Below are 14,684 nucleotides of genomic sequence, written 5' to 3' on the forward strand. Positions count from 1 at the left end.
GACGCTCCCGCCAATATCAGAGATGTCCCTGCTATGTGTGGGAGGTAAGAGAGGACATTTAAGGGCTATGTTTGATGTCTTTAAGTATCACCTGCTGGGGTTTAGCTGCTGTCCTGTGCCTTTTTAAATTGTTTGTTTACGTCCCTCACTTCCGTTTCGCTTCTCATTTGCTAGCTGAACAGCTGATCAGAGTGGTTTCTTGGCCCGATAGCTTGTGTCACATGGCCGACACACGGCCGATTCAACATGTTGAATCGGCCGTGTGTCGACCGTGAAACGCCAAATAAGGCGTGGAGGGTTCGGGACACACCAAATTGACTTTGGGCGACAGGGCACGCTTCGTCGTCAGACAACCGAAGACGGCCGATATCGGCCTGGTGTGTCTGGGCCTTTAGCTGTTAGCACACACTCAGAGCTCACAGCTCCTCATATCTGTTCAGAAACTGGACAAAAGTTAAACATATACAAAACACAGACAGTCTATGTCATGGCGAATACAGTCGCTGCTTTATTTATGTCTGTATGACGCTGTTGTGAGTGTGGACGGAGCAGCTACAGGTTAGTTTAGCCTGATGGATCCGATTCCATTCAGAAAACACGCATTTTAAAAGCCACCATGAAAAATGATGTTAAAGTAAGCTAAATAAAGTCCACCAACTCGCGCGGAGTAAATTGCACAGACAGCAGTTAATAAGATTGATTTCAGTAGCCACTTGTCTGGAAATACCGAAGACTAGAAACGGTTTTGAAAACTTTTGTCACGTAGTGATCGTCTTCTCAATAAAACATCTTTGATAATGTCTTCTGGCTAATCAGAATCACGATAATGGCGTGGTGTTGTTGCAGGAAGTCCCGACGGAGAATACTTTTGCTGTAGTACATCTCTATATACATCGATACAACATTACGAAATGAAATAAGACCCCACGGTTTGATGATTGATAGGTGTGTGGGCTGTCTTTCATTTTGACACACAGCACAATGGGGGCTATCCACCCTTATCCACAATGTAAAGTAATTCACACAGCCTCTTCCCTCTTCTCTCTGTGAGGAGCAGCAGGTTCAGCTTTCAGAACAAAGTAACAAAAAACAAAAATGGCATTCATTTTTTTAAATGTGTAGTAATAGATGTATTTATTTTTCTTCTCAAGAGAGTACCAGAATGTGTATTTTCTGTTAGTATTTCAAAAAATCTCCTGGGGGAGAATCGCCCAGACCCCCCTGCAGGGGTTTGGTTTTCAGCATGTCAACTCTTTCACCTGTGGGGAAATTTCAGGATTGGCTCCAGGTCGCCCTTTTTATTTACTACAAGACAAATGTGCCTTTTTATTTCATACAGTTCAATTTGGATTGAGACAGGGAAATAATCTAAACCTCACGCGTGGCATTTCACTGTCAAAGCGTGTATGTAATTACATTGCAAATACTGACTTGAGCCCCATCACTGTATGGGTTAGCCCTACCATAGATTACCCAACAAAAATACTCTGGAGCCGCCACTGCTTGCACACAAGGCCGGGTTAGTACCTCAAGGGGCCCATGGGCACTGAGAGCCCAGGACCCCTCAACCCACGTACCAACACGCCTACGCAACATGACCAATATTTTAAATTTTCCTTCAATCTGGCATGTCAATCGCACACCTATTTGTCAAAAGCAGGGACGCAGCTACATAGTTCAACCAAAGTAGGTCTAGCCTTTTGCCCTTTCAGTCAAAAATAACGAGACAAGGATACAATGGATAAGATCTCAAGACAGTGTATGGCTCAAGAAGAGCTAGGTAATGTCACTCAAATCAGTGTATCCTCGGTTATAGCTCCTCGAGAGAGCCTCCTCGCTCCTCGGTCCTCGACGTGCATTTAGGGAAATGGGATGTCCTTCAACATGGCGCGCTGAAATCTATTTCCGGGTCACTACCGGAGGACCGAGGAGTCGAGGAGGCGGAAATGAGATAAATGGGAAACGTTCAAGGTGTCAAGAATGACTCGGGATTTGCAGTGATGTGGCTTTGTCTTTTTTTGCTTGATGAGCCTAAACTGAGAATTGTTACTAATGATTGCTTGGTGTTTACAGAGCCCATCCCCGAGTGTGACGTGGAGCAGTGGAACAAAGATGTTATGCAACGCAGGATGATTTCTCACTGGGAACCCATGGACTCCATTACCTCCCCCATCATAAATAAATCATCTTATCCTGATCCCTCTCTAAACAAATATTTCCTTTTTTATGATCTTGTACTTCCCATAATCTGCCATGATCTAACGTCACAATAATATATTACTGTAACGTTAATTTTGTGCCTTTGCTTTTGCATGTGAGTGAATATGAATGTGACCACAATGGTATGTGTCCTAATAATGCTGAATTGTCCATTGATTTAGTTATTTAAAGGGACAAGAATGTCATCCTCAAAGGCATATACTGCACAAAACTGTACTTCAGTATATAGAATAGAAAGGACATTTTCAAAAATGTGTGATATAATATATTACAATTTTATTGAAAATAATCTGGTATACATACTAAACAAAACATAAACTTTACAGAAATAGTCTTATTTTGGCACATTCAGTACATTATAACAGCATGGTTACTGTGAAAATAAAGAAGAAACATAAACATTAGATTCAAAGGTTTTATTGTCATGTGCACATAAGCTAGTGTAGAAATGGCAAAGAAAATATTATGACCCAAGCTCCTTCAACGATGCAACATATATAATCAAATACAAATAAGAAATAGTGCAAGAAGTCTATATACATGTAAATAGAATATGATATATACAAGAACATAATATGAAATTGATATTGTACATTTAAGACTAAATTAAATATGGTTTATTGTGGTGATAACTATTTAGATAAATAAGTAGCGAAGTATAGCAAATAATGAATCACTTAAGATACCACCATCTATTTTTACCAATGAAACTGTCAGCAAACGAAACTGCCCAAAACATAGACATATTGAATACTAACATAAAATGTATATACATATTGAGGAACAAGCTCAAAAGGTGAAAGGAACCTGTATATCTTGTATTTTCCGTGAGTCTAATGAACGTCTTGAACTGTAATGATTGAATGTGATGCTTTCAGTCTGCATGACAGAATACAGGGTACAGTCGTTTTTAGAATAATGTGTTTTTTTGTGGAATGCTGAATCATTTCACTAAAAAAGTATGCTTTAAAAACGAATTCACAGTGATAATGCGCTTTTGTGCACAGGGACTGCTAGTGTTAAACCGACCACTTACACTTCCTCCTTTTTCAAGTTGTGGTTTCCTCTAGTTCGATGTTTGGTGCAGATCTGCTGCTGCATATGCAATGAAACTTGCATAAGGTTTCCAGCTGCACCGGGGACCTTTTGCCGTGCAATAACTTCATACACAAAACCAACGCAGACTTAATGGTGTTTCCGCTAATGAATGAAAGGAATGATCAGTATCTGACTTTATCTTTGACTTGTTGCATTGCGTCTGTTAAATTGGTAGCTGAAGATTAATTGAGGTTACCGGGGTTTATATGCTGACGTTTACAGGTTTTGACTCAGTGGGATTAAACACAATTTCATTCAGAAAAATAACTGAAATTGATAGTTCTGATCCATTCTGTTCCAATCCAAACTCAGTCATAAATCTCACATATCCAACACCGTATTAACAGTACAACTCGTTATATTTATGTGATAACATTTAAAAATATATAATGTATTTGCATGCATGTGACTTCAATACAACATCCTAAAACCATAAAATCATGTCTGTGTCTCTAACAGAATCACATACACTCCACTGTATTCTTAAAAATACATCACTGTCTAACTTAACTCCCACTCCAAAACGTACCCTTCATTAACCTAAACCTAATTATGAGTGAAGTGAAGTTCTCAGATACAATACAAAAGTTGAGAATTACCTAGTTTTGACTTTGCAATACATGTCCTCATTGTAGAGATGACCAGGGATGGAGATAGCCATAACAGGAACAGACATTAGACAGCAGTGCTCCTCTCGTCCAGGCTGGTGGTCTGCGAGTACACTGATCCGGTAATTCTGTCCTGAGGTATGCAGACCTTGACCATTTTACACAGTCTGCAGGGAGCCCTGTTTATCAACCTAAACAGGTGCCTCCTGAACTTCTCCCCAACAAACACATACAGGATGGGGTTAAGGCAGCTATGAGAGTAGGCAATGGCCTCAGTGACCTGTAACGCCAATCTGATGGCTTTGCTGCTTTGGCAGTCAGAAATTATGTGCAATAGCTCCAGTGCTTTGAAGAAGGATGCAATGTTGTAGGGGACCCAGCAGATGAAGAAAACAACTACCACTATGAGAACTAAACGGATGGCCTGTTTCTTGGATGACTGGCTGTTCAGCAGCCTCCAGACAATCTGTGAGTAGCAGAAGCCCATGATGAGAAGAGGGACAAATAGACCCAACATGTTCATTTTAAAAAGGCTGAAGATCCTCCAGTAGTGAGAGTTGGGAAAGACGGGGTAGCAGTCGTGAGTTGCATTAGTACCTGGCTGTTGTTGGAGAAAGATCAGGTCAGGGAAAGAAGCCATAAATCCAACCACCCATGTAACAGCTGCTGCGATCATTCCAAAGGACCTCGTCCGGGCTCTCATAGCGTAAACAGCGTGTACTATAGCCAAGTAGCGGTCGATGCTCATTAGACTGATGAAGAAGATCCCACAGTAAAAAACGATGTGATAAATACCCAGGACCACTTTGCACATGGCATCCCCAAACCGCCAATGGTCCCGGGCTTGGTGGGCTAGAAAGGGAAGGGTGCACACCAAGAGAAGGTCAGCTACAGCCAAGTTTAAGAGGCACACGTCCGTCATGCTGCGGAGGCGAACCCCACGTGTTAAGACCCAGATGACCAGACAGTTACCCAGAAGGCCCGTGAGGAAGAAGATTGCATAGAGCGCGGGAAGAAAACTGGCCCTGTGTGGCGGATACACACACGTCCCAGTGCTCCCATTCTCATAGTCATCATACATGTAGTCATATTCTGGAGTAGAGCTGGTGAGAAACAGTGGACAAAGACAGTAAGGAAATATTAATGATGAGGGAGATGCCATTATTTCAGCTCAGTTTATTCAATCTACAAACATTTTGCTTTAAAAAACTCTGTAGCTGTGGGCAGTACAATACTAAGCTAAGCTACAGGATAATGTTGTTGTGTTCTTGCAACCGAATCTGAGAAACTGTCAGCAAAGGAGTTACTAACTTAGTGAGGAATGACATGCTAGATAGAAACTGAAGAATCCAGCTGCTGATAATCAAAAGTCCTCTTCGTGGCCTGGAGTACAGTTACACAGTGAAAGCAAGGGAGGCACAGACTGACAAAACTGCAAAATAAAGAGCATATAAACGCATGTGTTTAGGCAATAGGTTAAATCTTACCTTGGATAGCCTTCTACAGATGAATTTTCACTTATTCCAATGAAACGAGCAACAGTAGGGACAGCTGTGGCCATGGCCAACATCCTGAAAAACAAAACAAAACCATGACGTCATTTGTGAGGAATAAAAACCCACACCCTGGATCAGTCCAGTTTGTTTGTCTTTATACAACATTTATAAAGATGAATGTTGCTTTGCTACAGTGCAGATTCAATTTTTTAATTATCTCTTTTTTGTATTACAACTCCCTTTTTTGTTTAAGTACAGGGCTTCTTAAGTCGTTCCCTACTAAACCTTTGGAATTTTGTATTGAACTTGTTTATTTTAGAAGATTATTTCCTTCCCCTTGACTACTCATTGGAATGTACAGACAGTCTAAATTTGTGCGAGTAAACTCATTTGTTTAAAAATTAATATCCAGGAGGAATTGCACCCTTCCTTTACTTTAGAAACACACCAAAGCACTAACTCCTCTTTGTATTTTCTTTTTACAATGCTAGACTTAAATCTAATTAAACAAAAAGGTCATCATTCTTATCTCCTTACCTAAGCCTAGCATTTGAAACATTTGATCATTATATCACTTTCTTGTAACATTTAGATCAGGTTTTTAAAGCCCTTAACTTGGTAGGTTCAATTGATAGTTGTTTGCCTTCCAGAACACTGTACTTTATTAGTTTATCCAGCAACCACTGAAAAGGAGTCAGAGATTGAAGCCTTTGTCTGTTCAACTCAAAGCTATGAGATGCGTAACCTACAGATTTCAGGGAAGCTATAGCTCACTATTTTTAAAAAGCAAACCACCAACTTCTCTCGTTGCTACAGCCTTTAACTATCCATCACTTTCCTGATACAGACCTGGAAATGTATTTACAGAGTTTTTGCACAAACACAGTTGTTCGGTCAGATTAAAAAATATTTTAAAGTATTTTTTGTGAGGCCGACAAAAACCAAACCATACAGATATATGAGCATCGATGCAACATATATGGCCATGCTAGTTAGTGGGGTTACAATAGATGGAACAACAAGACATACATTTAGTGAGGTAACGCTCTCAGACTGTATTTATAATGAATTAAAATACTTAAAAGTAAACAAATAAACAAAATGTAGTTTTAAAAAAAGTATATAGCACCATGCCCCAATCAGCTGAATTAAAATACTTGACATTTATGTTCTATATAACCTCATAACCACAACTGAAACTCTTGGCTGGACTTATAGTATGAGGTCATTTCTAATGTCTCACAGCTGGAGTCAAGTAGGGTCAGAGTTAATCAATTCATTTCAATACATGTTAAGCTTATTTCCAACAAAGATATGTACATGTTCTTATCATAAAGCATGTGCATGTAAAAAATGAAATACAAATGTACCTACCAGTGATGTTAACAAGATAGCTGAGAGTGGTGTTTTATTCTAGATCAAAGATGCTGAGGTGGACGGCCAGATCAAATAAATGATCAGATATGTAAGCAAGCTCAGAAAGCACTGTGTGGAAACCTCTTGTTTCACACCTCTTTGTGGTGTGCAACCCCGTTAAACATCACTCCCATCTCTTAACCAAACCAGGTGGGCTTGCTTGTAGGCTTACCTAGAAGAGTGATATATTTGTATGCATATGTTCGGTGGTTTGTAGCTTCCTGGTAAATGCTTTCAAACCGTGCATCATGCATGTAATAAAAAGCACTTTGTCAGGCTTAATATAGATACCCCCAAAGCTTTTTGCTTACATGTATTTAAAAGAAGACCTTAACCTAAAGTATTATTTAATGTTTAAATAAAGCCTAATTAGTTTGTCTGTTTTGCACATCCTCCTATTAATATATTTGTACATACGGCACTAAACTGTTTTATTCTAGATACCATTTACAGCAGGGGTGCCCACACTTTTTCAGCTTGGGAGCTACTTTTAAAATGACCAAGCCCAAAAGATCTACCTACAGGGCCGTCCCTGCCCAATCTGTGTCGCGAGCGCGGGGGGGAGGGGGGGGGGGTGCTAGTGGAGTAAACGGCGGATAATCTGTGGCGCGTTTACACTAATTGCGCCGCATAAGCGCATAATAGTGCGCCGCATTTGCGCTTCAGATGAGGAGGTGAGGCCCCCTCATAACGGCATGAACCCGTATGGCTCAATACAACTCAGACTGGCGTACCTGTACGTAAATCAAGTAGTAAGGATGTAAGGATGGATGATAGGATAACTTAAAAAAAAAAAAAGATTTAATTTTTTTTTTTTTTTTTTTTTTCAATGCCATGCGATCTACCCACACTACCTTTGCGATCGACCGGTCGATCGCGATCGACGTAATGGGCACCGCTGATTTACAGTATCTTCTTGATATTTTCTATTCTATATTTCTATCATTGACCTTCTACTTTCCTCCTATTTTGTATATACTCTTAATATTTAAATGTTTTCATCAAATATAACACATTCAAAAGTGCTTTACAAAAAATGAAAGACATTAAGAAAAAGGCATTTTAAACAGTCATTAAAAAGCAACACAATCTACCTGCATTGCAATTACTCTAAACATGTAATAACGTGCTTTAACCAGTAGGTGGTTTGGGTTAAAAAGCTGTCAAGTTTACAGTGTTAACAAAATAAAATATACTGCTGTTTCCGGTTTAGTTTACGACGGATATATTTTGTTATTGTTTTGATATTTGTAACACAAAAGCGATGGAAAAAACCCACAGCAACACAGAAAAGATGGTCTTAACATGACCCAGCGGTCTAGTAGTTAATAAAAACAATAATATCAAAACAAAATTATTACTACTAACTTTATTGTGAAATTAAAACAGAACGGTAAAAGAATAGTTTCCGGTCTATTCTGAAGCCCGATCTCTGTAGATAAATAAAGAACTACGACAGATGTGTAATATTTAATGCAGCCGAACCATTCATTACAATGCATTCATGTGATGACTTTCAAAGAGTAAAGCAAGCACTGCTGAATAAAGTATGATTTTATCTTTTACGAAACGTTTTTTTTCATATGGAATGCAGTTGGAGGTCAACCAATCACAGAGCTTGAGAACTAATCACGGGGTTTGTCAAACAAAGCACATGAGCATTCTGGGTAGTGTAGTGTCTTCTGCCATCCTAAACTCCGAAAAAATATTTGTTTCTCCGAATCGAAGGGGAAAAATACAAAAGCATTGCACACAATTTAAACTAATCAATGTTGTGTAATTAACAAGGATAATCTGGTGTTTTTGAGTTGATGAGTAGTGCAGATATCACTGTAAAATCAATCAACAGTAAGGAGAATAGTTACTTCCGGGTGTAAAATCCTCCGTTATCCAATGGGAATGGACGCTCACATTGCCTTTAAACAGCCGCCGACATGGACCGATGCGGTGCTTCCATGAGCGTTAAATACCACCGCAGATGGGAATACATTGCAATCAGTTGAAAGCTCTTTCCGTCCGTTTATGAAGCTGAAGGACCCTCGGCGCGTCCCAACTGCACGCCACGGGACCCTGACCAAGCGTCGCTCCTGGACGTTCAGGGAGTGAGAGTGTGTTGGTGAAGAAGGAGGCAAAATCATTGCAAGCCCTGGTGGATAGAAATTCAGAGGCTACTGACACTGGGGGGTTAGTTAGTCTGTTGACGGTAGCAAACAAGGCACGTGCGTTGTTTTTGTTTTTGGCAATGATGTCAGAGAAGAAAGACTGCCGTGCGTTTTTCAATTCCAAATTATAAAGGCCAAGTCTCTCTTTATAGATTTCAAAATGAACCTGGAGATTTGTTTTTCGCCACCTGCGTTCAGCTTTTCCACATATTTTCTTGCCAATCACTTCCTTTACCTTAGTTGGAGCAATGGCATCTATAACATTTTAAATGTTTTGAATTAAAATGATCTACTAGCTCATTTACTGAGATGTTATCAGGGGCAAGTGTGGAAGAAAAATTCTGAGTAAACATTTCCCAAGTATTTTCTGTTAAATATCGCTTAATAAATAAAGACTCCTGAAACTGCATAAGTGTAGTTTCAAAATAGCGCCATGTATGGGAAGCAAATGACTTTCTCTGTGTAGGGACTGAGGTTCTAACTAATATCTAAAGCGAGTGAGATGCTTGTTACGGATTTAAAAACAAATATGCACCGTTTTTAAATTAGTCAGTTGTTTTTAAATGAGTTAAGGGATTCTGCTCTGCACACTTCTTGGAAAGTACTTACTGTACAATCTACCAAGAAGGAAATGCCACAAATAGATTTAAAGTGGTGCAATGCTGTGTCAAGATGCACTTTTTTGACATAACACACACATCTCAGAATTATTTTGTTCTCACTTATTATAAAAAGAAATTATCAAGCACATTTTATTTTGTCTTAGTTTACAAAACAATGGAATTTGACAAAGACTAATGTACTTTGAATTTCAATATTTCCATGCATGTTTCATAATATTGTTTACAAATAACAGCATCCTTTCTTCTTTTTCACCTCTTCGAAGCAGCAACCACATGCAAAACAACACACACACACACACACACACACACACACACACACACACACACACACACACACACACACACACACACACACACACACACACACAAACACACTGCACTGTCTTTGTAACAATGTTTTTGTAGCATTCTTAATAATCAGATGTTACAGGCGTGTTGGACGTCTCTTTCTCGGTGGTGTCTCTGTTGCTGAGAGTCCCTCTGCTCAGCTGCCTCCAGCAGAAGTACCTAGTCAGCGCATTACGCAGGGACTTCCTGAACTTCTCCCCTACAAATGCATAGATGATTGGATTCACACAGCAGTGAGACAGTGCAATGATTTCAGCATAGCTCATTGCAGAGTTGATGGCTTTTTCAGCCTGGCAGGTTTGCAGGGTTTCCAGGAACAGCTGTAGAGTTTTAAGAAGAACCACAACATTGTAGGGGACCCAGCAAATGACAAACACGCAAACTATTGTAAATATTAGCTTTATAGCTCTGTCTTTTTTGGAGTTCCTGGACTTGGACAGCACAACAAGTATTTTCACATAGCAGAAAATCATGACGGGGAGGCCCACAAATAGCCCCACTGTGTTTTCGCTGAAGTTTCGCAGCATCTTCCACAAATGCTGACTCTCATGTGGGTAGAATGGCTGGCACACTGAGCTGTTGTCGTCTGGATCTATCTCCAAGGCGGCAAATCTCAACCCAGGGATTGCCATGATGACTGAAATGATCCAGATAGTGATGCTGGCTATGATTCCATAGCGAAGTGTGCGTGCTCGCATGGCTGCAACAGCATGGACAATAGCCAAGTAGCGGTCCACACTCATTAGAGTCACAAACAGATTTCCACTGTAGAAGCCCACCTGTTCAAAGAAGCAGAGGGGGAAGGAACGTCAGAATCCGGTTAACCTGGCCTCAATGAGGTTCTTCATACATTACACAGCAGGTGTCTCGCACAGCTGACAGCTGTCGTTCGTTACCATAGAAAACATCTCATCTCACCTTTTATTTTTAGCAGAATATCCCCCACATTATAAAAACAACTAGAACTGTAGGGAGACAGGTGCACAACCAACATATTTGCACAATCATTATTTACTTTGCTCCACTTTACCCTTAAACCCTTAGACACGGCACTTGTAGAAGGACGTGTTTTTTTATAGATAATTGGTAATCGGCATGTTTTAATATGTTCTGCTTTAACTAATAAGTACCCAAACCTACTGAGTTTCAAACTTGAATTATAATGGACTTGTTATGGTTTTGTATTCTAAATGATAGAAATGGTTAAAAGGAAGAAAGTAAAGAAATAAAGCGCCACCTGATAGACTCCTGTCAGCAGTTTGCAGGTTGCGAGGTTCTGATAGTTGACCAAGAGGGGCAGGGATGCAGCCAGTATGAGGTCAGACAGAGCCAGGTTGAGCAGGCATACGTCCGTCATGCTCTTCAACTTTATGTACCGGATGAGAACCCAGAAAATAGTGGTGTTGCCTGTGAAATCAATTCAGATGATTTATCCATACTAAAGTTTTTCTCACAATGTGTAAGATTTATCTGTAAGATTCTTGTTTGAACATACCTAGCACACTTAGAAAAAACAGCATGTAGTACAGCATGTGCAATATTGTGGTTCCATTTGGCAACTCTGGACCGCCATCCTGATCACAGGTGTCATTGTAATCATAGTCCAAGTACGGAAATGAGTCATACTCTGATATATTCATACTGCTGTGTGAGGAGGAAAAGAACATACGCAGATTACTTTGGGTAAACACAATGTGACATGCAAGGTAAAAAACCCATGATGTACCAAATATATCTAGCATGACGCATAAAGTTGAAAAAAACATTGTGGTTGCTTGAAGCAACAGATGTTGGGGTGGGGGTGACTAGGTGGCATCATACTATCCACAAAGTAATTCAATATTACCACAATTACCATTATTCAAATCACTAAGTCAAGCAGCAAAAAATAAAAATCATATGATTTACATATAACAATAAAGATGTTAGTAAAACACTTCAAAGATTCACATTCTCTACAATGTCATCATTTATCTTTACATGTTGGTGAATAGGCTTACTGGTCTGTGTGTGTGCAATAGTAAGTTGTTCTAGTACAATCCATGTTGGTATTAAACCAGGGCAACCCATGTCTACATCAATTGTTGAAGTCTGATGGGAATGAGTTTCACCAAGAGATAAAACAGATAAAAAGATAGAGTTTTTTGATAAAACCATAAGTAAAGTAAATCATTGAGTTATGGTTGAACAGCTCTGTCCTTTAAAAGTAACTCCAAAGCTTTGGACTTTCAAACCTAACAAAAGTAGTTTGATCTGCAGTTTGTCATTTAAGTGTTCGTCCCAGACCTTCCTTAATAATTTAACAAATAAAAAAAGGGACAAAAATACAAAACAATTTAAGCTCTTATTGAGTCTTATTAGTTATTTCAGCTTTTCTCGTCCAAAACCGCATCCTGTTATTCACTATCTCCTTTTATAGACTTCTCTCAAACATCATAGTTAAATAACAGAGGGTTTGGCAAAGAAAGCGACCGTCTTGGATGAGGGAGATGCCATTATTTCAGCTCAGTTTATTCAATCTACAAACATTTTGCTTTAAAAAACTCTGTAGCTGTGGGCAGTACAATACTAAGCTAAGCTACAGGATAATGTTGTTGTGTTCTTGCAACCGAATCTGAGAAACTGTCAGCAAAGGAGTTACTAACTTAGTGAGGAATGACATGCTAGATAGAAACTGAAGAATCCAGCTGCTGATAATCAAAATTCCTCTTCGTGGCCTGGAGTACAGTTACACAGTGAAAGCAAGGGAGGCACAGACTGACAAAACTGCAAAATAAAGAGCATATAAACGCATGTGTTTAGGCAATAGGTTAAATCTTACCTTGGATAGCCTTCTACAGATGAATTTTCACTTATTCCAATGAAACGAGCAACAGTAGGGACAGTTGTGGGATGTGGCCCACATCCTGAAAAACAAAACAAAACCATGACGTCATTTGTGAAGAATAAAAACCCACACCCTGGATCAGTCCAGTTTGTTTGTCTTTATACAACATTTATAAAGATGAATGTTGCTTTGCTACAGTGCAGATTTTATTTTTTAATTATCTCTTTTTTGTATTACAACTCCCTTTTTTGTTTAAGTACAGGGCTTCTTAAGTCGTTCCCTACTAAACCTTTGGAATTTTGTATTGAACTTGTTTATTTTAGAAGATTATTTCCTTCCCCTTGACTACTCATTGGAATGTACAGACAGTCTAAATTTGTGCGAGTAAACTCATTTGTTTAAAAATTAATATCCAGGAGGAATTGCACCCTTCCTTTACTTTAGAAACACACCAAAGCACTAACTCCTCTTTGTATTTTCTTTTTACAATGCTAGACTTAAATCTAATTAAACAAAAAGGTCATCATTCTTATCTCCTTACCTAAGCCTAGCATTTGAAACATTTGATCATTATATCACTTTCTTGTAACATTTAGATCAGGTTTTTAAAGCCCTTAACTTGGTAGGTTCAATTGATAGTTGTTTGCCTTCCAGAACACTGTACTTTATTAGTTTACCCAGCAACCACTGAAAAGGAGTCAGAGATTGAAGCCTTTGTCTGTTCAACTCAAAGCTATGAGATGCGTAACCTACAGATTTCAGGGAAGCTATAGCTCACTATTTTTAAATAGAATAGAATTGGGAGGGATGAAACCCTCTTTAATGGTCGCACATGCAGAGCACACAGCACACACACAGTGAAATTTGTTCTCTGCTTTTAACCCATCCTAGTACCAGGAGTCTAGTACTAGGAGCAGTGGGCAGCTATTGTACAGCGCCCGGGGAAAAAAAAAAGCAAACCACCAACTTCTCTCGTTGCTACAGCCTTTAACTATCCATCACTTTCCTGATACAGACCTGGAAATGTATTTACAGAGTTTTTGCACAAACACAGTTGTTCGGTCAGATTAAAAAATATTTTAAAGTATTTTTTGTGAGGCCGACAAAAACCAAACCATACAGATATATGAGCATCGATGCAACATATATGGCCATGCTAGTTAGTGGGGTTACAATAGATGGAACAACAAGACATACATTTAGTGAGGTAACGCTCTCAGACTGTATTTATAATGAATTAAAATACTTAAAAGTAAACAAATAAACAAAATGTAGTTTTAAAAAAAGTATATAGCACCATGCCCCAATCAGCTGAATTAAAATACTTGACATTTATGTTCTATATAACCTCATAACCACAACTGAAACTCTTGGCTGGACTTATAGTATGAGGTCATTTCTAATGTCTCACAGCTGGAGTCAAGTAGGGTCAGAGTTAATCAATTCATTTCAATACATGTTAAGCTTATTTCCAACAAAGATATGTACATGTTCTTATCATAAAGCATGTGCATGTAAAAAATGAAATACAAATGTACCTACCAGTGATGTTAACAAGATAGCTGAGAGTGGTGTTTTATTCTAGATCAAAGATGCTGAGGTGGACGGCCAGATCAAATAAATGATCAGATATGTAAGCAAGCTCAGAAAGCACTGTGTGGAAACCTCTTGTTTCACACCTCTTTGTGGTGTGCAACCCCGTTAAACATCACTCCCATCTCTTAACCAAACCAGGTGGGCTTGCTTGTAGGCTTACCTAGAAGAGTGATATATTTGTATGCATATGTTCGGTGGTTTGTAGCTTCCTGGTAAATGCTTTCAAACCGTGCATCATGCATGTAATAAAAAGCACTTTGTCAGGCTTAATATAGATACCCCCAAAGCTT

General features: G+C 39.1%; 2 protein-coding genes across 3 annotated transcripts; both read right to left on the reverse strand.

Moving 5' to 3' along the window:
* Positions 1-2,625: 2,625 nt before the first annotated feature.
* cabz01093075.1 (C-C chemokine receptor type 5) lies at positions 2,626-6,954 on the reverse strand. The gene is made up of 3 exons (XM_034127834.1): positions 6,797-6,954; positions 5,414-5,497; positions 2,626-5,029 (listed from the first exon to the last, which is right to left on the reverse strand). The coding sequence occupies exons 2-3, from the start codon at positions 5,494-5,496 to the stop codon at positions 3,994-3,996; spliced, it is 1,119 nt and encodes a 372-aa protein (XP_033983725.1). The 5' UTR covers position 5,497; positions 6,797-6,954; the 3' UTR covers positions 2,626-3,993.
* Positions 6,955-9,305: 2,351 nt separating this feature from the next.
* On the reverse strand, positions 9,306-14,476 carry LOC117480486 (C-C chemokine receptor type 1-like). Of its 2 annotated transcripts, XM_034127831.1 has the most exons (5): positions 14,341-14,476; positions 12,793-12,877; positions 11,467-11,615; positions 11,209-11,378; positions 9,306-10,750 (listed from the first exon to the last, which is right to left on the reverse strand). In XM_034127831.1, the coding sequence occupies exons 3-5, from the start codon at positions 11,609-11,611 to the stop codon at positions 10,034-10,036; spliced, it is 1,032 nt and encodes a 343-aa protein (XP_033983722.1). In that variant the 5' UTR covers positions 11,612-11,615; positions 12,793-12,877; positions 14,341-14,476; the 3' UTR covers positions 9,306-10,033. The 2 variants fall into 2 exon arrangements, with proteins under 2 accessions (XP_033983722.1, XP_033983721.1); XM_034127830.1 differs by lacking the exons at positions 12,793-12,877; positions 14,341-14,476 and having other exon boundaries at positions 11,467-12,780.
* Between the last annotated feature and the right edge of the window lie 208 nt (positions 14,477-14,684).

Source organism: Trematomus bernacchii, unplaced genomic scaffold (assembly GCF_902827165.1).
Source record: "Trematomus bernacchii unplaced genomic scaffold, fTreBer1.1, whole genome shotgun sequence".
In the NCBI taxonomy this organism is placed as follows: Eukaryota; Metazoa; Chordata; class Actinopteri; order Perciformes; family Nototheniidae; genus Trematomus; species Trematomus bernacchii.